Source organism: Lonchura striata, chromosome 1 (genome assembly GCF_046129695.1).
Source record: "Lonchura striata isolate bLonStr1 chromosome 1, bLonStr1.mat, whole genome shotgun sequence".
Taxonomy (NCBI): domain Eukaryota; kingdom Metazoa; phylum Chordata; class Aves; order Passeriformes; family Estrildidae; genus Lonchura; species Lonchura striata.
In genome coordinates, this window is record NC_134603.1 from 122,738,303 (window position 1) to 122,764,794 (window position 26,492).

The following is a 26,492-nucleotide window of genomic DNA, read 5'->3' on the forward strand; positions in this document are numbered from 1 at the left end:
CTTTTTTTCCTTACCCAACTGTCAACAGGAAGGCAATTTGAGCACTCCATCACTAACAGCATATTAAGCAAGATTTTGAAAGAAACATTTCCCTCACTGACTCTTTCTCCTTGCCTGCACCTTCCAACAGATGCATTTGCTCTGTGGAATTTACTTTGCACCCCACCCTACCCATGATCCAGGATGGAGAAAACCACAACAACACAGGGCAGGCAGCCCTATCCCCTTTAGCCCTTCACGTGGAGGAACATAAGTGAATGACAAAGCCAACTGCATTTCTTGCTGTTTTATTCTTTTTCTTCATTTTTTGTTTTTTGTTTTTTTGGTTTTTTTTTTTTTTTTGTGGAATGGGATTTGGTTGGGTTGATTTGGTTGTGGGTAGGTTTTGGGTTGTTTGTTTTTATTTGGTTTGGGCCTTTTTAGTTTGTTTGGGTTTTTTTACATACATACACACTTTCATTGTTTTTGAAAATATTTCTCCATAAATCACATAGATTTATGTATCCAGAATACTGGATAGCTGGCTGACATTTATTTGGTCAATCATGGCATACATATATTATCATCTTAGTACTGCATTTAGTTAGAAGATACTGAAATCTAAAAAAAAAAAAAAAAAAAAAAAAAAAAAAAAAAAAAAAAAGCTGTAACAAATATTTTCTTTTCTTTTTCTTTTCTTTTTAAGTAGTGGACCTTTTCTATCTCTCCCAGAAAAATAAGTTTTTTATCATAACATGAAATTATGATCATTATTCCCTTTCATGTTACATTATTATTTATTAGGAAGAAGTAAAAAGATAGTTCTCACAGAAGGGTGTCAGAAAAATTTGGTTTACCCTTAAATTTCTGTTTATCCAAGTACAATTTTCTTCATCTGTAGGAGTAAACTAGCAATAGTTACCTTTTTTTAGTCCATGGGAGGCAGTAATTATAACACATTAAAGCAGAGGATTGTTTGCAATTTAAAATCTTGGTGTTGGGAAGTCCTGATTCAGCAAACTATCTCTCTTCAGCAAACCCCTGCACACATGCTTGAAGTTAACCATATGTTTAAGAGCTATTGAAGTACATGGACTTTGGCCACATTTCAGAAAATCAGTTATATACACTTTTAACTGGCTGAGATGGATGAAGCAAAGAAAAGAAATTTGGATATAAGAGGTGCACCTGAAAAAGATTCCAGCCACACAATAATCCACAAAATAAGAACTTATGTGCAGAGGTGTAACACGCATAATAGTTTTCCTGGTTTTGCTGAAACATGTATGTTGGCATTTACATTTGCATGACTTTACTGTACTGGAAAAAAATAAAATCATAAATGGGAAAGAGCCATCATTACTTTGTCATTACAGGAACAGGCCTTACACAGATGTATACTTCCCAAGGGACATACAAAGAGATCTCAGAGATAAGACAGGAGTATGATGAGAGAAAGAATATCTTAGAAAAGACTGTAAAGAAAGAAGAAACATGAGTGTCCAGGCTGACTTTCCTTTCTACTTTTTCAGGGAAAAGCTACTCTAATACCCCATATCAACTTAGCACCTTCAAGTCTCCTGTTTTCTTGTATAGCCACATCCCTTAACATCTAAGATGAGAAACTAATTCCATTTCCTTGGATTGGGGGTGGAAAGGATGGGATGGGCATGGTGGGGAGAGAAGCAAATTTTTCTTTTCACACTCCTCAATCTTTGCTCCCCAAATTCTGCTAAGAAGTACATCACAGGAATATTTTGATATCCCACTTCTTAAAAAACAAAGATCTGTCTTTTTAATGTCTGATTGCTGATTTTTCACTCTATCTCTCTCATTTCAACAGCTTCATGATAGCCTCTCTCAGCTTTCTTCATGTCTTAGTAATATTCTTTTCCTTCTTCTTCTGTATGAATTTTCCTTCCATTTTCCCCAGCAAGTCTGATCTGGGGTAGGAATAAATCCTTTATATAAGTATAAAAAGAAAGGTACTTTTCTTCCTTTTATTTCTTGCCTCCTTTAGCAACCCCTGCTTTCTCATCCTCACCTCCAGGACATCAGGGAGGACTTCCACCAAAAAGAAGACTGGCAAGGTACTTTATTTTTATTTCTTCCTTGATAGGAGAAGGAAAGGTAGGGCTAGGACAAAAATAAGCTGCCAAAGCTTCTGCCTAGATCTGCAGATTGGGCATCTTTCACCTTTTCTTCTAGGTGTCATGCCTCAGTGTCAGTGACAAAGCCAAAAGCCAGCTCCCTTTCTGTGCCTGCTTTGAATTTCCTTAGGCTAAGTTCACAAAGAGGGAGGAAATACCACCATCCCACACACCTCCCTCAGGTGAGGGAGGAAGGGGAGGAAGAGTATCTCTTAATGAAGGAGGGGAAGCCACATTGGCCTCATGGACACACATACTTTAATCTCTGTTGAGAATGAGATCAGAGACCTTCTCAACCAACTACCAATAGAGGACTTTTAAGATTTACTGAAAGCTGCTGTGGCTTTCACAGACTCCACAGATTAGACTTCAGCCTTGTACTTTAATGTTTTTTATCACTATTTTCTTTTGCAGTTGTCTTTTATTTAGAAAGGGAGTTTCTAGCCTTTGGTAAAAAACTGGTGCAAACTTACAACAAATGAAAAGGGAGAACACCAAGCTTGAATGACAAGGCAACAAATTTCCCTAAACACTACATTGTAAATATTTACTAAGGCTCATAAAAAAAAAAATCAGCAAAATCTTCAGGGAATAAATTTCTAAATAAATAAATAGCATAAAGTCAAAAGGGGAACAAGTCATTTTCTGGAATTCCAAAGAAAGGGAAAAGAAACTTTTCCAGGGTCACAATGATTCTCCTATCCACATTAAGCATATTTTTCTATCAAGATTTCTCTTAATAATAGTATGCCACAAAGGATCATTAGGCAGGAAAAAAGGGTCAGAGCAAGGATAACAAAGATGAAAAGAAAACTGCTGAGAGTTCACCTCTGCTGTTTATTTTGAGGCACACTTAAGATTCGAGTCTGAGAGTCCTAATTGTATTCAAAGATTTAGTTCTCTAAAGAACATAAACAAAACTAGCAAGGGGTATCAGCCAGAATAAAGCTTTCTTCATAATCATAGAGTAAGGTCAGCTTTTGTTTGTTCTTTTATATGATAATCTCCACTCTTTTGTGTTGACACTCAAGTGTTTTAAAATGGAGAAAATAAGTAAATGAAAACTAATGGCCTATTTCTGCAGGGGCAGCTCTTTTAGCATGTTCTCATGTTTTCTAGCTTCTTTTGTTTGTGCTTTCCCTACAATGCATTTTAAAATTTTTACACCTCATCTAGGTTAGTATGCTCTGGTTAGCAGCTTGTACCCATTGAAAAGCAAGGCAATAATCCATCTAGGTTTAGGGCTTTTTCATAGAATTGATGCAGAGCTGTGTCAATTTTAATGTCATGCTATGGAGAGTGCATGTAGCTCTCTCCACTTTAGAGGATTAAAAGTGACCTCTCTTACCAAAATCAATAAGGGCAGCTTGCTGTGACTAATAGGTTGTAGAAATTCAAAGGAGACGGGTTGTAACACTGAGTTCATTCTCTCCGTGTCTCTCCCCACCCAGCCCCAGACTGGCTGGCAGAGCTGCACTTTGACATGTACATTCACATGGCAACCCGATGTCTTTTCCCTTCCCAGGGACCAGACCCAGCCACACACAGTTTACTCACATTTCAGGAAAGAAAAAAGCTGATATTTATTTGATAATAGTGGGTTTGGCAACTTTTGTAGAGGAACGTGAGAGAGAAACCAGAATGAGGAAACAGTTAACATGTATAAATCTTACCTCCCTGGTATGATTTTTAAAAGGCCTTGTTTTTACATATTAGCAAGACATCAACAACTACCCAGATACTTCACATCACATCATGACCACTGTAGGTTTTTTTCTGGTCTGAACAAGGCCATTCTCCCTTCAGATCTTTGCCTAGTTGTAATAGGCAAAAAAATTCAAATTCCATTAAAGTCAATGAAACTGCCTCAGAGACATATGAGGCAATACATCCCACTCTGGTGTTCATTAACTGCCATCACATGTGACCTGTTGTTCTGGCTTATTTCTTCTCTCCACTATTCCTTTCTTTACTCTGAAGTACATCAGATTTAAAAGTTAAATTTGTGCACTACTGGAAATGGGACATGGCACAACATGCACACCACTGCACACAAAGCCACTTTACAAATGAGTCTTCAGTTTTCCAGTTTCAGATTTTGTAACCCTAAAGAACACTAGGAACTCAGCTATGGATCTCCAACTTTATGGTGAAGACACCCTTACTCTACTGGATGTCTCTGACTTCCAATTTATCCTGCGTAGTTGTACAAATTTAAAATCCTTATCCACAGTTCATAGCTTGTGGACATTTTCTCCACCTAACAATCACAATCATTGTCTTTATGCCAAAAAACCAAGACTTGCCTTGGGGGAGCAAGGGAGAAAAGAGACTGAAGTTGTGGGAGGAACCCAACTGTAAAGGTTTAGGAGTCCCTACGGAGGTTTATAAATAGTTGACTGCCATGTGCAAAATGTGAAAGAAACCCAGTCAGCAAAAGAGCTGTTGCCGTTTTGAAATCTTCTAACTACATCTATTTAGGCAGTAGACAGTGTTATAAATAAACAATAAATCAAGAAATTATTAGCATTTGAATTTTTGGCAAGATAATAAAAATGTGCAGGGGTATAATCAGCAAATAATAGGAAAGATATGCAAGCAAACCCACCAATTAATGATAAATAGGAGTTGGCTTGGATAACTTCACCAATATGGATCTCATTAGATGGCTGTGGAATCTATTCCTGCAGCAGCCCTCTCCGAGTGAGGGAAAGGTGAGGTAACTGAAATGTCAGCACACCCAACCCTCACAGTTCTCGGGCTCCAGGATTGTAACCACCTGGGCCAAAATGACAACCTTATGCTGCTGTGAAGGCCATGCCACAGTGTCCCAGTGTTTAACCAGTGGGTTTCCTTGCCTCGGCTTTCAGACAATTGCTCTGCAATCCCCTCTCAGCAAAGGAGACCAAAAACACGCAGCTTCACTCTCTAGAGAGAAAGAATCCTTCTTTCCTCTGTTCACCTTGCTTTATTAACAGTACCTCTTCTAGAGGGAAATGCCCCCAAGCAAGAAATAGCACTAAAACAGATAAATAATTTGCACAGCAGGCCGGGGGAAGGGAGAGGAGAAAGAGACCCTGCCTATTAGACTTGAAACAGACACACCATGTTAATACGAAGGATCAGCATATGGTTCTAATAGGCTTTCTAAAATGATTTATCAGCTGTGATTAAGCCCTTGACCAGCATGTCTATCTTCATAAATAAAGGAAAAGTGCACCTTGCTCTGAAGTGTATCAGCAGTATCTTATTACCCACCCAACCATAGAGACTGCAGCCCACTCTGGGAGCAAAGAGCTCGTGTTTAATAGCAGAGCTTATGCTCTAAAGAGACTGCCAAGATTTAGGGGCTTTACCTAACAGATAGACTTATAAAAATGCCACTACAGGAAAGGTTTATCCCTTTTTCATGTGCCATCCAGTCTATGCTGCTGAAACCTGAACTGGTAACAAGGAAGCTGTGCCATTAAAAACATTCCAAGGAAGACCAAGGCAAAAGGCAACTTTGCTGTGTTGCTGTGAAAAAAATGTTAGAATAAAATCAGATAGGCCTCCCTTTATTGTGTGTAGCCAAAATACAGAAAACATAACAAATCTCCAAACATTGCAAGAGGGTGACTCAGCTTCTTTGGGACAGAGACAATAATAAAAAGGAGGAAAAAAAGGACTGAGCTCTGAAGGATGATTCATCAGCTGGAATTCAGAAGAACATGGAAGGACGATGGTTAGGGAGGTTTATCTGAATCAAAAACTTAAGCCCTCAAGAGTTGCCCTTCTGCATGACACAGGAACTTATTCCTGGAAAAACATTCAGGTCTTCTCTTTGAATATGAGGATCTAAAGCTACAAATCCACTCAAAAATTCATTCAAGATAAGAGAGTCCTGCCTGCCAGCAGAAGATAAGATGCTGTACCATCAGCAACAAGCCTAAATTAAAGCCTGTTCTTGTGAATATTTCTGCAAGGTAATGAACAGTTTTGTCCTGACAGCTTTCCTGTGTGCCATTATGCAGAAAGTGTCCCTTTAACATAGCCCAGTGTGGCAATGAAGTGCCTGGAGATAGATAAAACAGGAGTCCTGTGCTCAGAACAGGACTCATAAAGCTGGGAACTGAAGCACCAACTGTGGAGCTGCCATCGTGCAAAATACAGCAAACCACCACATGTCTACCATGAAATCTAGGAAGGTTAAGAAGTTAAAATCCAGCAAGCCTACCCATCTGGAGAGAGGAGGAGAGCATTCTTCCTGTCTTTAGCAACACTGAACAACAGCTGATAAATCTTTAACACACATGGTCTGTGGGATGCCCTATGCTGAGACCAAGGAGATATGGAATCAATCCGAGGCTTTGCCAAAGACTTCCTGTGCAATTTTCAACATGTCACTCGAGCCCAGATCCTTTATGGTAGCTCTCTGATTTACTCCTGCTTTGTTACAGTCAAAGCAAGGCACCAAAATGTCTTTGAGGGAGTCTGTGAATCTTTTGGGGCCTTGCTGCTAAAGAGATTTAGGAACCAAGTGAGACAGAAAGCTGCTCTCTTGGCAGAATGGTAGAGAGGACCCAGATACCCTGCAATTCTCACTCCACATATGTGATTCCTTTGAGAGCTTGGTGTCACACTACAAAGGAAAGCAATGTCCTCTGGAATCTGTTTTTCCCCTTAGAAAATAAGAGATGGAATATTTACCTTCTTCGTAGGAATACTGTAAAAGTTAATTTAATTAAGAAAAAAAGGGGTTTTGCAAGCCAAAAAATGAACCCAAAAAGCAGATCAATAACCTGATGCAATTAATGCATATGAAAACCAAGAATAACCCTCAGAAAAACTCAGACACAGAGTTACAGTGTATCTTTCCAGTACTGCAATGCATCACCCAGAAAAAATGCTATGTGAGGATGCTTACATCTTCACAGATACAGATATTATATTTAGAGTACAGGAACTATTATACTGAAACCTTGGAATGTGGGGTGATATTTTGGACTTTGAAATTTAGAGTTTTGAGCTATTACCTTGACAACAGCTTAACTGATTGATAAAGTAACAACTTGAAGTTATTAAAATACATACAACAATGGTACTTTGGCCCTTAAGCACTGTATTAACATAAACAATTTCTAGAGTTACTAATTTCTAGTCTTACATTGTGTCTACTATGACATACTGAGTATATAAGTATATTATATACTTAATCTCAGTGGGAAAATAAGAAATCAGAGGGCCCTTTGATTTAAAAAATATGGTCTTGCATCATGTTTAGACAAATGGAGGGAGACTGTACATATGTGCATTTATGATAGCATAATGTTTTAAAAAATCAAAATAGTAAGTATTTAAACATAGGTCTTTCCTTCCATTGTACAGACTGTCAGACAATGAGTCAAAAGTGCTCCAGGAACAGGCTTATGAGTTTGGTTTGTATTATTTCACAAGTGAAATTCAGTCCTTTCAGAGCACTTGCCTCTGAAACATCTACCAGCACACTGCTCTTCTCCAGGACCCTGCTATGGTTTCAGAATATTTACAAGGGCAAACTGGGGCTAATTTGTCACCCATCACCCAAGCCAACCACCAAAATGAACACTTAATCCTTGTTCTTTCACCAAGGGAGTGGATTGCCAGCATTACCCCATAGCCTATTAGTATTACAATATAGGCCTCTAAAACCCAAACACTTACACAAGGTGCTTTATCAACATATAAATATTTTTTCTTCTCATATAAGGGTACGTATGACCCCATACATACAACCCTTTCCTGGCTAAGGGTGATTTATTGCACTGCTAGTTTCAGCTGCTGTAATGTCAACTATTAAACACAGGCAAAATCCATTATGATTTTTCTGTACTACTTTTCAGAAGAGGGGGAAACCTATGGGCTAGATACACATTGCATGGAATTTAAGCAAGATATGGAAATTAAAGCATTTTTTTTCTCCAAACTATACTTCTTTAGAGACATATTCTATCATTTCCAGCTTGCTTTGAATTATATCATCTCCCCTACACTCATAGGTACAGTACCAAACTATGACATTCAACAAATATTTGCAAGAAATTTCTTCTGGACATCAGAGAGTCACTGAATTCAGCATGAAATAGTGACATGCTATAAGCTAGACAAAGCATTTTATCTACTTTCTTATGCTGATACACAGAAATATATACAAGGTAGAAGGAGATCCTAGAAGGTACAAACCAAATATATGTCTTTCAAACACACATCAGACTGTGTATCACCCCTTGTTTAACGCAACTAAGCTGGATAACGCAACTAAGCTGGATACTCAGGATTTTTATTCCTTCTGCAGATTGAAATTATTTAACCCTTAAAGGCTTTGTATTTGTTTTTTTTCTGCTTATTTACTGGACTACTTCAATTTGCTGATGCTTTTCTAGCAGTGAGGCTCCTGCCTTAGGACATTGTACTTAGATCAGGAACACTAGCCCATGTAGAGGACTAAAGAACTTCCTGAACTGACACTGAACAACACACATTACAACCAAGTTGAAATTGAGAATAGCCATTTCCCTGCCTTATTTGCATAATTTATACATTATCTGAACTGGCACTGAACACTGGTGAGAAGATTTCAAAGTTTCAGGATAAGTCTTAGGAAGTGATGCATCCAAACTCTAGCATAGGCAGAATATGATTTTAAACATGCTCTCATGTCAAAAATATTCAGCTTACTATTTGTAAATGCTATTTGATGCAATAATCTACTTGCTACAATCAGTTAAATTCCACTTTTTCTCATATCACACAGGGACATCAGGCTAGATGCATTTTAATGAAGTGGGTCCACTAAGTTATTCAGAAACATACCCTGACTCTTCCCATTTCTGACATTATCCTCTCAGCCCCAACTCAATGCTCAAAACAAGATGTGACAACAGGGCCTATCCAGTAGCAACAAAGGTCATGTGTTTGCAATTACAACCCACTGCAAATTCTTTGGATACCTAATGTTCCAAACAGTGTAAGCCTAAAACCTGCAGCCAGTGGGCTAAAATGGCCATGTTTGATCTGCTAGCACTACCTGCCTTGTTGAGTTGGGTTGCAAGGTCTGCCTGGGTCTGAGCTGTCAATTGCTGTCTGACTCAAGTTCCCAAGAAGTTTAACATTTACAATTTTCTATGTAGAAATATAGTATAGGTATGCTTTTTTGCCTGTGCTAATTTTGGTGATGAATTTGGGAGGTAGGACGTTTCTGTCAGGAAGAGTGCCGTCAACAGGATGGAAAAAGCCTCTTTCTCACATGTGCTTATTGCTGATCTATAGCATCCCTTGCATTTAGGGAGCAGGTCTTTCTCAAGGAGAGACTTCCAGCTAATATAGGATGGTATAAACAGCAGACAAGCCAAAACCAACAGACAAACTCACTTCCATTTATAGCTTTATTTTTCTCACTGCAGGTTCTGGATGTCATCATCATCATTATTGTTCCTTGAATCCCCTCAGTCCCCAAGCAAAGGCTAATCCACATACATCCATAGTTGGTCCTTGACAGATGATCTTAGAACCATAAGGCATGCCAAGTATGGGAGGAATAAAGAGACACTTCTTCCACTTTAACACATGAGCAACTGTGGCAGAAGGATGTCAAGTCATTTATTCCCGGATAAGAAGCTGGGATACTAATGTAAGTGCTTTCCACTCAGTAGTACCTTTACAAAAAAAGGCACACATGGTGTTCCTAAACCCATGCACTCAGAGCTTCACTAATTTGGGAAGTCACCAGTCTGCATAACCAGCTTCATCACAACAAATTCTCATGGATTATCCATGGACACCCACCCAGAAGACTTAAAAAAAATTAAAAAATAAGAAAGAAAGAAAAAAATGCAGCTACTTGAACTTTATCCTCTGACTTTTCAAAGTATGACTCTCAAGGAGCAAAAAAAGTCAATGAGAAATGAAAGTGTTTTTCTGTTACAAGATTTCAGTGTCAAGCTGTGTGCTAAGCCGCAGTGATATACTAAAATAAACAAAACTGTTTCTTTCAGAGTCCAGAGAAATTAATATGACCAAAAATATTTTTGGAAGACTTTACTGTGCAGTGAGTAAGATTTCCATGCAGTTAACCTTAGTCTCCATGTGTTGGTAGGTCCATTAGGCCAACACTACATCACACTCATATTCCAGGGATAGGCTGTTAGAAGCATTTCCTTAGGGACAGCTGCAGCTCAAGGAGTCTCCTTCTGTCTTGGCCTTTGTCTCTTGCATTTGTGCAAAGCCCTACTGGGGCCTGCTTCAGATTCCTATCTGACAGTCAGTCAGTAATGTAAGAATGAACATACAGCAGACTAATTGGAAACACTGAGCAAATGTTACAGGTTAGCCAGCTAGTGACTTAAGCCTCTTTTTTTTTTTTTTTTTTGTTCCTTTTTTTCCTTTTTTCACCCTGTGGGGTTTTTTGTTTGTTTGTTTGTTTTTGTTTGTTTGTGTTTTTTGGTGGATTTTTTTTTGTTGGTTGGGTTTTTTGGGGTTTTTTTTGGGTGTTTTTTAAAATTTCCCACCCCCATGATGACTTATTTGCTCCCTAGAGATCAACAATGGCAGCTGCAGGGGTTGGTAGGAGGGCAGAATAAGACTTCCAGAGACTGCTAAACAGCTGGAATTATCAGGTAACTTGATGCCCTTGTCTAGGTTTTAATCAGATTTTACAACTATCCCTTGCAAACTGAAATCTCTCTGCAACATCAAGCACTGCAGTGTGGGGCTAACTGCACTCAGGTCTACCTCAGTAGATTTCTCCTGTTCTCTTACTCCTGCAAAATGAACATCAGGCACAGAGAACAACTTAGAAATCCTGTAATGGACAAAGAAGTAGGAGTGTACAGAAAAGTTCTCACTGATTCTAACTAAGACTCCCCTCAGCCTAAACCAAAAGTTTTTTAACAAGTCTAAAATTAGACACATTTATCTCAATACATGACTCTTTTCTAACATTTGTCCAATACACAAAGCTGTGAGGGTCAGTCTGTGCTATTTTCCCAATACTTGACCAAAACCTGAACTCTCTCACATTTGGACACTCTTATTCCTTGCTCAGCATACCATGACACAACCTCTGATCTCCTCTATCTGTCCCAGTCTTGTTCCTTATGAACCACAAATAAATCATACCTAGACTCACTTCCTTGTAAGCCACAACCAAGCTGCTCCTGGACTCCCTTCTCTTCCTACAAGCCTCCTCTCCTGTTCTGCACCTCAGCAGGCAGCTTTACCTCTTTTCTTGCTGGCTTCTCTAGTGCATTAAGCTCTTTTACCATTCTTTGAAAATTTTAACAGCACTTTAGTATCCCTGAAAACACTCTTAACTATCTTTGGGTACAGAAGTACACTTATATACAAGGTGGCTTATATAATTCAACCTAAAGTTCAGAATACTGACAGAGTAGCTTTAGAATAAACTAAAAGAATACTAATTGCAAATGAGATATGTTATCTACTAGGTGTTTCAAGCCAAAGTTTCCTGGCTCAACTTGAATGCTTTATGAGAAATACAGAAACCAAATAAATCTGGTATTGATGATTAATAAATCCAAGGGCCCATTGCATTGTGGAGGAATTTTAAAAAAAAAAATAAAAGGAAAAAAATTTTGCTCTTAAGTAAATGCCCCTTCATAAGCCAAATTTCCCTGCAATGTATTTGAGCCAGTTTGCAATCCTCACTTCAAAGATGATATAATTTTCCCAAGCCTGTCCCTCAAGAGGTGTGTAGTTTGTGTTATAGTTTACTTAAAAGAAGAGACTTGTAATCAAACCCTGGCAAACACAGTTACAATTTTTTATATCATTTAATACTGGGATTTTTTTGTTGGTTTGGGGTTTTTATTTCTGTCAACTGCATCAATAGTTTTAAAAAACATGTCACAATTTATAGTGCCACCTAGTTTCTAACCAAAAGGTTACTACTAGCTAGTAGAGTTCAATCTGCTTTCACACAGGTTAAAGGATACTTCCTTTACCATTTCAGGGAATCAAAAGGGGAGGAAGGGCTTAGTGTGCTCGCACGCACCCTTTTGTTGTTCTCTTCTTCTTGTGCCTTCCTGAACTCGTGCTCCAGGGAGCAGTCGATGTCGTTGAAGAGCCCGACTTCCTCACAGTTCTTCAGAAAGCGTGTTGGCGTGGGAGTCTGATCTGGGAACAAGATGAGAAATGATCATTGGTGCTCAGTATTAAAAAAAGAGTGAGACAATTAAATAGTCTTCCAGGCAAAGAGAGGTTCTAACCAAACTCTCACTGCTGGCAGCCAGTGCTTGCCATCAATGTCCAAAACCAGGCAGCAGTCATCAATCTCCTCAACCTGTGCAAATGGTCATTAGAACTCCTATAAACCTCCAAAAATAGGCTCATGCAGAACAACACACAGTGCATCTCATAATGCACATTTAGACCACAGCACATGTGTTAACTTCTGCGGATACACACTAGTTAATGCCTTCAAGTGCTCAAACACCATCTCAAACATACACATACTTAGCAAAAAAAGGTAGCCATGGCAAGAAGTTTTGCTTCCAACACAATTTTTGAAGGAAGAATTAAACAACATTTAGAAAAGCTATGAAAAGTGAAATTCTGGCCGTGAAGAAGCACCCTTTTTGTGTTTTATACCTGAATGTGTTGATAATATATACAAAACTATTACATTTGGAGTAAAACAAAATTCATTGCCTTCATCTCCAGGATTTTTCTGCCCTCTCAGAATTAATACAAGAAGGGCAGTATTCTCTTTAATGACACAGGCAGGAGGAAAATTGCAAGGTTTTCTGACAATTTTTCAAAAACCTGCAAGACAGACAAGCAAAATTACCATGCAGGCTGTAGTTTCAGTGATTTCAGTTTCTTTCTTCAGGAAATGAAAAATCAAGCCCAAGTTTGGGAACCAAAGACTCCCTAAATCACAGGTCTGAGGCACTTCTATTCATTCTGAGTCTAGTTCTTAATTATTCTACCTTGGCTCCTTCTTTCCAAGGCTCTGTCCCAGCTTGAGATGCTTTGTTTGTGATTTTACAAAAATATTGGACTCATTTTGTTAAAAAATAATCTTCAGCATAGTCCTTGACTACTACCTATTGTTTGTATGTCATTCTTTAAAGAATGAAAACTCCATTATATTGAACCCTGTTGCCCATATCAGGTCAATTTTGACCTCAGAAAAAAGCTTCCCACTTCAACAAAGAAAAAAATCCTTTCTTGCACCTAGCTAAGCTGGGTCAAGTTCTAATATTACCCTCTTACAGCAAACAGTTACCTAACACCATGAATTTTACATGATCAGGATAGAAATGCACATCAGCCCCTAATTAAGCAGTACAAAAGCAAGGTACACAAAAGAAAATGCAGTTTTCACTTAGAAAGTAAGGAAGAGGATCAGCCTCCTTCATTATAAAGTCAGGAGAAGTCAATTTCCACCTGTATCAAGCAAGGTCCTCCATATTTTACTTTCTCAGGTAATCCAAGGGCAAAGACACTCATCTGCATTTATATTTCTGATGGAACATCAGAATGCAAGTCCCTAATGTTAAAATTATTTTTTCATGTCTTTTGGCTTGAGCATCCCACTTATGATCTTAAACGAAAAAGACTTCAACTATTTGGGAATGCACACTTATTTATCTATGAGCTTTCACAGCTAACTACTGTATTACCAGAGTGAGAAACAAAACTTTCTAAGACTCCTGCAAGAAATCAACATAAGGAGATGAGTCAACAAGGTGCTGGCATCAATGAGAGCTGAGGACACTCAGGACTTTACAGGTCCATATCCTAAATAAGAAGTGCCAAACAAATCTCTAAAGTAACCTCAATAAACTCAGTAGATTTACACCAGGGTTGTTTTTGGCCCTTGGACTGGAGCTCGTACTGGAAATGAATGGCCCTAAAATGCAGGAGAAATAGATTTAATTTCCAAAAATGGATTAAATACTACTTTAATGAACAATACCATTGTTTTGTAGAAAATCAAAGACAATTGTTGCTAAGCCTTCCTGGACACAAAGGGCACATTAGTATTGGAATGTGAGGTAAACAGAAGAAATGTTTTATTGTTAGAAGTGATATATCCATATCAAATAAGCCAGGTATCAATTTCATGGCCAGAATTAGAAACTATGGTTTCATAAGGAAGTAGATGCCACTACTTTCACTAGAATGAAAAATTCTGGGTTTCTCCAGAGTTGCTTGGGCCCAGAATCAGCCAAAAGGAAAAAAAAAGTTATCCATTGAAGTAAATCTATTTTAACAGTAAAAAAAAAGCAAGACAGAGCAAGAATGTGATTTCAAATTCAGAAGGGCCTCAATGGCTTCCTTTCTCTGCTCATGCTGAAGATCTGTCTTCTGCATCACAAGATAAGCAGTGGTGTTGCCTACAGTTGAACTTTCAATTAACTATTTTAATATGTCAAAAGATCAAAACTGATAATGACACTGTTTACACCACCTATATATCGAGATGGTGATCTTATTTTATTACCTCAGTCTCCCCATACTGCTACTGCAGTTCCTATGTTCCAGAAATCAGACTGGCAGGAATTCAAATCAAGATTTTTGTTAAGACAGACAGCCCCTCTTTTATCCCAAGTGAGGAAGGAGCACCACCAACCAGCCAGCCTAAGCTTCATCCACAGACCTCCTGGAAGTCAGCTCAGCCAGATGTAAAACTAGAATTGCCTTCGTAGTTCTAATACTTCAGCCCTCAACATTCACAGAAACCGAAGGCCACAAAATCTCTGTCTGAGAGCAGAACTGATAAAGGTCCAGACTTTAAAATGTTGAGACTTTGTGTAGTAAAGGAGTTACACTGCACTTACACTGCACTCACTGGTCCCAGGATTTCAAGGCTATCAAATCTAATGAGCTTGATTTGCTCCTGAGCAACCAACTATTTTGCCTCTGCTAAACACCAGTTCTCTTTTAGGATGTGGGCAAAATAGTAGAAGAAATCACTCTCAACAACACAGAAATTCTTTTACCTAGATTAGGCTAGCCTTTGTGATTTAACTGGGAGGAGCATCACAAAGGAGACCCTAGCATAAGCTACAAAATCAGGTCTCCAAGAATTAATAAAATATTCCTAATTCTCAGCACTTAAAAATGCATTAATAGTTCCAACAGCTTGTGCCTGACCTCACTGTTCCCTGTTGGTACAAACAAAGCTTTTGTTGCTATCACCAGCACCCACAACTATTGCAGATTCACTGAGAACAGGGCTCTGATTTGTTGCACTTCAGCAACTGGATGAGCCAGACCCATCTGGACCAAAACTCAGACAGAGCCAGCACCACTCTCAGCACTCCGGCTGAGGACACATGTTATGTAGCAAGCTGTTCTGCAGGCACACTGCTACTCACACAGCCCAGCACTCTAATTAATTAGTCACAAACTGTATTTTGTATTGGCAGCTTGGGATATAGGATTATCTAGGTTAACCCAAGATACTGGTCAGCTATCCCAACCCAGACCCATCATTCCACGTGCAAAAATCTTTCCATCTTCAATTAGTTCCACCCTTTAGAACTAGTTTACTGTCCTTTGAGGCATCTACCTCTAGGCATCTGTCCCTTCACAGGTAAACTTGTCATCTGATAATTACTTAGGATTTTTTTTCTACCTCAACTTCATCACCAGCTTAAACACAGACTATGTCAAGCTTCAGACTAGGCAATGAAAATATTGTTCAGCCTATTATTCAGGGGAATAATCAGCCTCTCTGATGACACAGTCATAGCCAGAAAGGCTGCAAGAAACTTTAAATTAGCCTCAAAAAAGTAAATGGACAATAAAGAAACCCCAGAGCAAGCTCAAATGACCTCACCTGTGCAGATCCCAAGTTAACCTACTGTATCATACAGGAAGGGATTTCAGATACCCTCAGCAATCACATTCAGACCAGAATTTTGCATACTGTGTATGTTTTGGTTGCTGACTTTTGAAAACCTGTCCTCAGCGTCTGAAGTGATACCTGATTTTTCTGATTCATAAAAAATATATATGTTGTAAGGCAACATATAACTGAAATCTTCAATAAATTCAAAAGGTTCCATTATGTACTCACAATATTTGGCAATGCATAGCAATGCAATGTTGTTGTTTGTTTTGGGGTGCGGGGACTGAAATAATATTATCAGAAAGGACACTCAGTCTCAATACATTATTTTCAAAACAATAGCTCAGGAAATAAAATATTAGCTTGCTATACAGAAACTTACTTGATTCATCCAGAATGTGTTTTTTAAAGTTACCTTCAATTCCTTCATCCCTCAAAAACACAAAAGGAAACTTTAAAGCATGCTACAAGTTAAAAAAAAAAAAAAAAACAAAACTGGAGAACCAAAGGACGCTTATTTGAAAAAGACTTTCATTTTGATTAAAAAAAAATAAATTCTGATTTGGTAAAAGATATCTAACAGCACAGCTCAAAAGTGTGTAACTTGATTCTTCATTTTTCTTTCCAAAAAAAAAATTGTTTAGTCTGATGTGCAATAATAATAGACATTTGGCTTGTTCAGCTGTGGGCTCTGTTGAAGTTATACACTTACCCTTGTTGTACTTTCATACAATGATAACAAAGTCAGAGTAATGGGGCTAGCACAGAAATTTGCAGGGCTACCCATCAAGCAGCTACAGAAGAATGTCCTGAGAAGTTCAGAAAGGCTTCAGAAAGATTTCACAGGTTTCAACCCAAGTGCACTGAGGAGCTCAACATCATAATACAAAATAATAGGTGATGAAACTGCTCCCACCCAGATGAGGGCTACCAAGAACTTTACTGTCTAAATATATACCCTTTAAAGTATTGGTTGGCCTTCCCTGGAGGGGTACACATACTGGGTACAAATAATTTTTAAAGACTTCTTGTCGCTCTGAAACTGACCCGTAAATGTAAGAAAATGTTTCATTTTATTTTTGATAAAGCAAGGGATACAGAAGCAAACAATAAAGCAAACTACAGAATGAGTCCTCATACCAAATCATTTTGCATACCTCAAAATTCATGCCTAGATAAACCTCTCTGTGTAAACTACAAGGAGGAAAAAATTAAGGCAACCAAGAGTGATGTAAATTACCTCACTGGCACAGGCATTGCTTGGGAAAAGGAATACCTTTGTACTACCTTTATTACAGGCAGCTTCTTCCATCTAGAGAAAACTGTTTCTACCTCCACAGTGGGCTTTATCACCAAAACTCTAGAGGATTTAGTTTCATTAAATAGAATGAGGAAGGAAAAAAGGTTTCTATGTAGATAATCCCCAGCTCCCAAAGTTCAGTTCCGCAGGGCTTTTATTATTTCCCTGGAGGAAGCAATCTATTCTACAGACATTTATATTTTGGTGTTTAAACACAAAAGCTTTGTCACACAACACAATGTAGAGTTTCAAAGCAATGCAAACACTGTTCACTCTGCACAACAGCAAAGAGCTGATATCTATTTCAGTCAATTTAACTATAAAGTTGCCTGCAATGCTTACTAGCATGCAAAACTTACATAAGCTATCCTGTGTTATCTCAAACAGCTCTTTTGTAGCTGGAAAGATGGAAATGTAAAATATCAATGACTCTCTATCCATATTCTTAACAAGACTTTCTAACAAAAAAAAAAATGCATACAACAAAGAGGTACAAATAACATTAATTTAAAAAGACAGAATTGTGTTGTCAAGTTGTGCAACAGAAGTATCACTTGCATTTTAATGCAAAGCTTCTAGTGGTTTTTCCTTCCATTCATACAGTCAGAGAACAGAAAGCTGTTTGGTGAACATGGGTATCTGAAATTTCTGAATTGGTTCAAGGGATAGGTTCACCAGATTTAATATAACTTGTTCTTCTTAAGCCAGCATGAAAAAAAAAATGGTAGAAAACGTAGTGAAGCTAGTTGATAACTCAGAAGGTCCTGGAAATATATACCTGATAAACCAGCACAGCACCAATTGTTGCAATCAGGTCATGCACCATTGTTTATTAGATAGTGACCCCACCTAAATGAAAACATATAACTTCACATATAACATAACTTTATCTCTCCCTTAAAAGCATATATTTCAGACCCAAACATAGATTTCACACAAAAAATAAGTTTCTTCTTCCTGTCATATTTTGCTTTGTTTCTAAGATGTCTTGTACAAAACCAACAGTTTCATTGCCTACTTCCAGGAACAGTTTATAGAAAACATGTTTAATCTGTTAAATATTACTGATATTATAGTGAATCCTGACTGCAGATTAAGTTACCTCTGTAAATAGAGTAAATAATTCTAATGTCTACCTGAAAGCATACAGTGTGCTACTTTTCATGGCTAATTGTTAATAATAATGTTAATATACAACAAATTAAAAGACAGTATACAACATACTGGAAAAAGAATGAGAAAGTCTGACTTCTAGGCAGCTTAGGAGAAAGAGGGGAGAAAAAAACTAACAGTGCACCTGGCTTATTACAGGGCAATTGCTGCTGCAATTCTTTGAACATACTGATGACAGGAACAATTTTTTTAAAAAGTCACATAAGCAAAAATGCAAAAAACAAGGAAGACATGAAGACAAATGTCTAAGAGAAAAGTCTCTCTTTTTCCCATATATCATTAATTTTTCATTCTGAAATCTAAGAATAAAACATCTTAAACTTTAAGGTATTTAGATTTCCCCAGGGTTTCAGTGGGTAATGAAACAACTATTTTTCAATGTCTTCCTGCAGAAAGCAGATGATCTATGATGCTTCCTGAGTAAGAGCTGCAGAATGCCAAACAAATTCAGCAAACAAACACAAAAAGAGGAATCAATACACCAGCAGAACCAATTTCAGAACCAATTTGCCAGGGCATGACAGTCAGGAACATTGGCCACAGTCTTTGGGAACGCATGTGGCTTTTTATTCTTTCACTACTACAGAGGATCATCATAAACAAACCCCAAAGGATACATCCCTTAGAAGCAATCTCAGAGTCTTTCTGGCCAGAAAATTCCACATTAGTATGTACTGTTTAAAGTGCAGGTTTAGTGGGCCCAGTACCAGTGGTAGGGCTGGAAGACAGACATTCTTTTTGCTTAGGAATGCAACTCATTGGAAGGAGCAGGATGGCTAAATTATAGAAGTTACCAAACACAAATGGACATACTCTGCTCAGGGGATTCCTGATGACAGAATAGATTCCTTAGAAACTGCACTTGAACAAAAGCCTTGCCAAACAGAAAGCCAGCATTTTAACAAAAGCCATCACTTGCACAGGGTGAATGTGCCCACAGCACAGATGTCCTAGAGCAATTTCACTGCCAAAGGGCACAGCCAAATGCAAAAGCAGCTTTTCCTCATTTGTGCTTGCAAACACAGGATTCTGTGGGCATAGCTGGCACTGAGGCACTTTACAAGACCTAGTCTTCAAAATGCTGTGTACTGTTTCTTTGTAAACTTAGTCCACTATGGCATTTTAAAATGGAAAGCAAAATAAATTCTATTTGGGAAAAAGGCTGTCTAACTTTTCATTGGTGCCCAAAGTCCCCTCCCCTCCCACAAAAAAAAAAAGGATAAAAAACCAAAAAAATCCCAAACCAAACCTTAGTATTTGCAACCCATTGTTACTTCATTATGATTTTCATAAATATGGAAACAGTTTAACCAGAAAATAGTTAGTCTGCTGGAGTCCCTTTAATGAATATACATTTGCATCTGAAATGGCACAATTTACCTTGAAGAAGCCCGTTGCAAAAGACAAATATCAAATACTGCTGAACATCCACACACACATTTGCATCACAGGGGAGTTTTTTACCACTACTTTGAAACCTGAAAAAGTCTAGAGATACTATTCTAAATAGTCCATTACTATAACCCAAAGAATAAGCAATAGGAAAGGGAATAGGAGAGGACAGAAGTAAAAGGAAGGGCTAGCTTGACTTTACCCAACACTGCTGAAGGCCAGCAAGCCATTGATATGTGGTTACACAGACAGGAGCACAGAAAGTCTACAAAGGAAATATACTACTCAAGAAATTATAGAAATTATAGAAATTGTACCTAATAACAACCCCTGTTTATGAAGGGAGAGGCACAGAGAGAGATGGGGAAAGAGTCCTGGATATCACCCACTTGTTCACCTTTCTGCTTATGGCTATTTACAGTGGGCAGTTCCTGAGTCACCACACAATGGCTCATACAATGTGGCCAATTCCAGTTGCTGAAGTGAGTCTATCCAGTTTAAATGGCAATTCTTCCAGCAACAGCACAAATGCACTTCATTAACACTCTCACTGCTGGGCTCCCAAGTGACACACACTTAAGTGCCTGTATTTCACTGGAAATCAATGATAGAGCTGCCAGCATGCCTGAGGGTCAGTGATTTCTTTCCCTGTCATGGCAAACCTGTATGAAGACACAAGAATTGCAACTGTCTTTTTGTTCAAAGATATGCATTCTAGTTTAATCCACCTCTCCTTGTTATTTAATTGGAGTTGGGGCTTTTTAAAACCAATCCTGGAGTCATTTTGCCAGTAGCTTTCCAATAGGAGTCATGCTTTCAACATCATCTGAATAGTTATCTCGACTCTTGAATTCATGTCTTCTTACCTGATAACATATTATCTGTTTTTATTGAAGGAAACTTCAAAGTCATTTCATGTTTGTGCCTGTGAATCATCAGATGATCCTCTGTTGGAAAACGCTGTCAGGCAAACACAGAAAGAGAGAGAGGAAGAGAGAAAAAAAAGAAAAAAAGAAGATTTAATTCTCTAATAAACTTTTGGCATTGGACAGAATTTTAAAAATGAGAGACAGAAAGAAATTTATCCAGCTAGAAATGTGTCCAAATGGCACAGGAAACAGAATATTTGAAAATACAAGTGAGCATGAATAACAAATAGCTGTACTTGATTTAGAAACACATATGCTGCTGTGCTGTCTGGGATGAAAAACTGTAAGGTGTCATTCAACTGCTTGAAAACAATTACAAGTTTTAGATTCTAAGGGTCTCAGACACCCACTCCAGCTACCACAGCCTCACAAGTCACCACGTGCCTGAGCATCTGCGATAGCTGCTGTTCTGTATGCTCCTAGCCCACGGCAAATGCTAAGTAATGAGGCAAATCTTAAATCACTTTACTGGATTTTTCTGCTTTTGTGTCTTTCTGCAACATATATCTGATGAATAGCTATAAAAGTAACTAAATAAGCCAGCTTTTTTTCTATCCAAAAGTGTTCAGGCAATACACATCTTTAATTTTGGAAATATCTGATACTTTGACTTGATTTGAAGTGGCAATTAAATGATGCACAGTTTTATAGCAACTAGTTATGATCCTTTATGATACTAAATCAAATTATTCTCCTTTGTCAAACAGAGAAGGTGGAGAGATGTTTTTTGTAAGAAACTAATCAGTGTGTTAAGTTTGTTTTAAAATCTGATTACAGACTTCTAGAAGAAATAACTTCTTTTGAACAAAACAAAGAAGATACAAGCTCAAGCACTTGCACATTTGGGCTCAAACAGCAGAATTGTTCTGGAAAGTTTCCTTCACCAAATGTGCATACACAGACCTTTGCTAATGAGATGGTTTCAACTGGGTTATTTCAGGACTATCAAAAGCCAAAAGTAGTATCACTGAGGCTTGAGGAAAAAAAAAATTAAAAGCAGCTCTTTAAATCAACAGGTACATAGGAGACAAAAAACAATGACAGCAACAGAGCTAAAGGGACTTAATACTTTCAACACAGTATACTCTTGGCTAAGTGACGTTGCTTCTGGCTATAACATAAATAATTGCCATATGTTACACCTTCTGAGTATCTCTCTAAACCCATAGACAAATCAGCACAAAAAATGGAATTGAATTCTCTGGGAGAAAAAAAAAAGAAAAAAATTAAAAAGAAAAAAATCCCAAAGACCTTTTTCTCACTGTGAAATTCTGGTTCACTGCTTACTCATCTGGAAGAAATGCAGCATTAGGAATTTATGTTAAGAACAAAGGGAATATCTGAGAAAGACTTTGCTCAATGAAATAGTGAAGGGAGGAAAAAAGACCCCATATTTATTTCACTTGAAAATGGATTTTCCTTCATGGATGCCATGCTCTCTCTTCATTATGAAGTCAGCCAGCTTAAACAGGGTGTGGGGCAACAGAGGAGAAACTGTTCCTCCAGCCCAGACTTCTCTGTCTTTTTTCTAGGTCTACTTTCTTCCTTGTGCAGAAGGTTGACTCTATCAGCCCTCAGCACACATCTGCATGGGACGAGAGAGAAGCCAGTCTCCAGCCAGCTTAGCTGGACAGCAACTCTGCATTATGCACTTATGTCAAGTCCTCATTTATTATAAACAGGGGTCATGTTGGGGAAGGGGAAGTTAAATGTTTTTTAAAATGGACATCACATCTACATTGTTCATCTTTCCAAATTTTAACAGCATGCAACCAAACTTGCTCTCTGAAAACCTAAAAGAGCTTGTCTGGATCAGCTTCTTCTCCACTGAGGAAACAAATTAAGAGTTGACATGAAAACACTCAAGTCCACTGATTTCAGTGGACTTTAGTTTCAAAAATGTAAATAAACATCAAGATTAAACTTAGATACTTTTATTCTACCTCTGTGACAGAATGATGAAAGTTTAACTCTGCATGTGGAAATCTAAAAGGACATATTCTCAGCCTGAGGGATAATCCAAAAAGATGCACTCTGCCTCCCATAGAAAAACTCCCTCTTTGTGAAACAGCAAAGCCACTCAGCTAGTTGATAACTAGACTGAAGGCTTCTGCCTCTCTTTATTTCAGCTCTTGGCAAAATCAACACCTACACTTCATTAACAGTCACCCATCCCTCTGCAAGAAGAACCTAAAGAATTGTCAATACCTCAGCCAGCTGAAAACTGCCAACATACAGTTGAAAAAGGGAAAGAAAGGTTCACTAATTAAGAGAGGAGGACTCTGGAAAATGGGTAAGCTGTATCACGTGACAGGGATGCACATGGGAAGCCTGTGGCAAAAGCCAAAAATACACCCTTGTCTGGAGATTTTACTCACAAGTTCTAGTTACCAAAACAAATTAGGGTCAGAAGTGAGACACATGGAACTTTCCTCATCACTGCATGTGGGGGAACTTCCCTCACCACTGCAAAATCCCTGAAAAAACCACACACACCCCAGTTCAAATCTCAGCAGGTAAAGACTTTGTCACTTCAGGTTTTTTTTAAGCTCATTAAATATCTAATGTTACAGGTCAGGATTTACCCTTGGAGACATATAGCAGAACACCAGTCGACAGGAGAGGAATCCCAAATGCACATCCTGGGGCAAAAATTTATCTACAGGCTGTGTTTTCCATAGAAAATGTTTAGTAGGAAGGTGTCTTAAAGATAAAATAAATACATAAATAAATAAAAATCAGCTAATAAGATATCATTGTATTTAAGTATTTAAAACAGAAAAAAAATTCAAGGAGGGTTAGAGCCTCCCAATAGCAATACAGTATATTCATACATCTCAGCAGAAGACAAATAAATGTGTCCTGCCTAGTGTGTCCTCTCTTGAAAGTCCCTACAGGAATCTGCAATACATATCTTGACACATTAGGCTTTGGGATGAGAAAAGGCACAGAAGCAGCTTGAGGACCACTTGTACCAACTCTCTTTTGACTGGCTGCTGTATTTGCTTGAAATATTGTGTAATAGTTTCTTGTGGGAAAGGAGAGAAATGAAGGGAAGCAGGTCTTAAAAAAAAAAACCACACAAAAAATCCCTCACACACATATTATTATTAGACATGTTAATATATAAGGAGGCATTATACAAGCCAGAGCTAGTGCTGAGGACTCAATTAATATCACTGCTGACTCCACTCACCTGTGAGCAGCCTGGGGCACTGCAGACAAAAGGCCTCTCCTGCTCCAAGTTCATCTTTGATTCCTCATAAATCTACATGTTAAAAGGGGAAGGGGGAAAGAAAGGGAACCTATGAATATATAAGTTCTAAACTTCATACATGCATGCAACATACAGAAATGGCAGTTTGTGCTTTTATTTCAAACTCTGCAAACAGATCAAAACAAAGTTTTCATACTCAAGAGTACTAATTTTGCTAATATTCAGCAAGCTCACTACAGTCTAAGTTCTTATTGCTCCTTCCTGAGCACCAATTTACTTTTAAGAAAGAAAGAAAGTTCGGCTTTCACAGCATAAATCTGCCTCAGAAAATAGCATATGTTCAGTGTTGTTATTAGATAAGACCGTGTCTTCTCAGAAATATCTTGAATTAAAGGTTTTTACCTTTCCTCCTTCAGTTCCTGCTGAACAACATTAAAACCAGACGTGTAGGTTACTTCTGAGAAAGAGCCCACTTTTTGAAGTTCTGCATCCATACTGTCTGATATTAATAACTTAAATACATTACATACATGTTCTCTCCATGCACACCAGGTAACAGTGCATCCCCATCCTTTAAAAGGTCAACTAGAGCCTCATGAGCTTCAGCAGTGAAGTTTTGTCTAAAACTGCACTTCCACATAGCAGTTCCAGTCCTGTAACCTTGAACTAAACCCCGGGGGAAAGCTCCCAAGTCTTAAATAAAGGCAAAGGATGAAACATTCTCCCTCAGAAAGAAGTTATGCACCTGATTTTGAGTCAATATTAGGGCAGTGTCCCTGAGGGGAAAAAAAAAAAAAAAAAAAAGTAGTAAAATTTTAGGGAGTAAAATAAGTAAGTCATTTATTTCAGAAATGTTTTCAGCCTGTTGGAACAACTGTTTTTACTAGCTAGAATGTAGTGTCTGACCCATCTTAAAGCAGATTACTTATGTTTAGACATTCCCTGAAATCCCTTAAAACTCAGCCTCACCACAGCCTCTTTTAGAAAAATATCTGAATGGTGTTTGGGTAATTTTTTCATGACCCAAGAGAAATATCTTGATGGAGAAGCAGAATTTGATTTCATAACTACGAAAATCTGCAGAGGGACAGGTGGTAAAATTGCTCAAACCCACTGAATTTTTTTCAAGCTACAGTTCATTTTTCCTATCATCAGAAGTATCTTTAGCATGCTTACAGCTGATAGTGTAATTCACCATTAACCAGTACATCAGCCAGACCCATACTTGCAACAATTATTTTCACTGGATGATGCCACTTTCTTTTTAATTAAACTTCATTCTGGTGGACAACATTAGCCTGCCAGTATATTTTCCTAATTGTGACATAAAAAAACTCCCCTCTGTATGACTCCACTGACTCCTAGCAGAATCTAGAAATTAAGGATTTCTACTTTAATTTGCCCTTCAACCTCCAAACGGACACTACTCCCAAAAGTTGATAATAAGCACCAACTGATCATGAGCATCTCTACCAACATCTGGCCTGAGACAAATGATAAAAAATACAATAAAGTGTCAAGAAAGGTCCTAACTCAGGCATAACTTATGTATCCACACAAGGCTAGAACTGAAATAACTAAAATTGTAGCTAATTTACCCCTTTAAGATTATTCATATCCTGTTTTGATTTAACTTACAGCTATGTTAAACTGAAATAGGATACTCATAATCAGAAATGAAAGAGTATATTCGTATACTAAAATAACTAAAGGTGTTAAATTACTTCTAATTTCAGTTATTTCAGTTCCAGACTGTGCATAGACAAGCTCTTCAGAGATGAAGCCATAAAAATATTCTGAATTACACTATCCTGTCGAAAGAAACAAGCATCAGAGAGATAACTGACTAGAAAAACAAACCCCTGCAAAAAAACAAAACCAAAACCTCCAGCTAAGTTAGATTTTTAAATCCACCTCTATATATGAGTTGTGACCCCAGGCATGTTGTCTTTCCTAAAGATAACTTTTTCCTTTACACAGAAAGAAAAGAAAAAAAAAAAAAAAAAAACAAAAAAAAAAAAAAAAACCACGAAGCTACTCATGGATAATGAAAGTCTTTATTTAATATCTCAATTGCTCCTGCAACTGAAGCACTGCCAAAGATTTCTGTTACCCCTTTTTCCCCTCCTCAGGGGACAGTGACAACAGCATTTTCAATAGCAAAACAACAGATGAGACTCAGTAAAAGAAAACAACACAGTTACAATTCTGGTCCCAAGTGTCCAAGTGAATTTCAAAACATTACCAGGAATTATTTGAAGTTTGATTTCTTATTGAGTATTGCAAGTCTAAGACTTCCCTCCCCACCCTGAGCTTGACCTTTACTCCTGAATCCAACAATGCATGCTCTTATAACAATTAATTTACACTCACGGTTATCTAGTAGATAAGCATGGACTAAGCACCAAAATAACATATTAGATGAGGACTAGAATCCTGAGTGCAGGGATCAGCTCCAGGAAATCGACTATAAGAAAACATGGATTTGTTTTTTACTCTCAGAACCTGGAAA

General features: G+C 37.9%; 1 protein-coding gene across 6 annotated transcripts in view; it reads right to left on the reverse strand.

Annotated features, from left to right (window-relative positions):
- CREB5 (cAMP responsive element binding protein 5) overlaps positions 1-26,492 on the reverse strand; it is a 256,919-nt gene that overhangs the window by 189,774 nt on the left and 40,653 nt on the right. For 3 of the 6 annotated variants that reach the window (XR_002466113.3, XM_021538180.3, XM_021538182.3), the window contains 3 exons: positions 23,960-24,031; positions 20,701-20,794; positions 12,160-12,281 (listed from right to left, as the gene is read on the reverse strand). The exons of 1 other annotated variant lie outside the window; for it this stretch is intronic. Coding sequence is in view for 4 of the 5 variants with exons in the window: in XM_021538180.3 (XP_021393855.1) it covers positions 12,160-12,281; positions 20,701-20,794; positions 23,960-24,031 (288 nt within the window). In the remaining variant the exon portion in view is untranslated. The remainder of the gene's footprint in view (positions 1-12,159; positions 12,282-20,700; positions 20,795-23,959; positions 24,032-26,492) is intronic. 2 more of the 6 variants (XM_077787353.1, XM_021538183.3) reach the window with 1 other exon arrangement.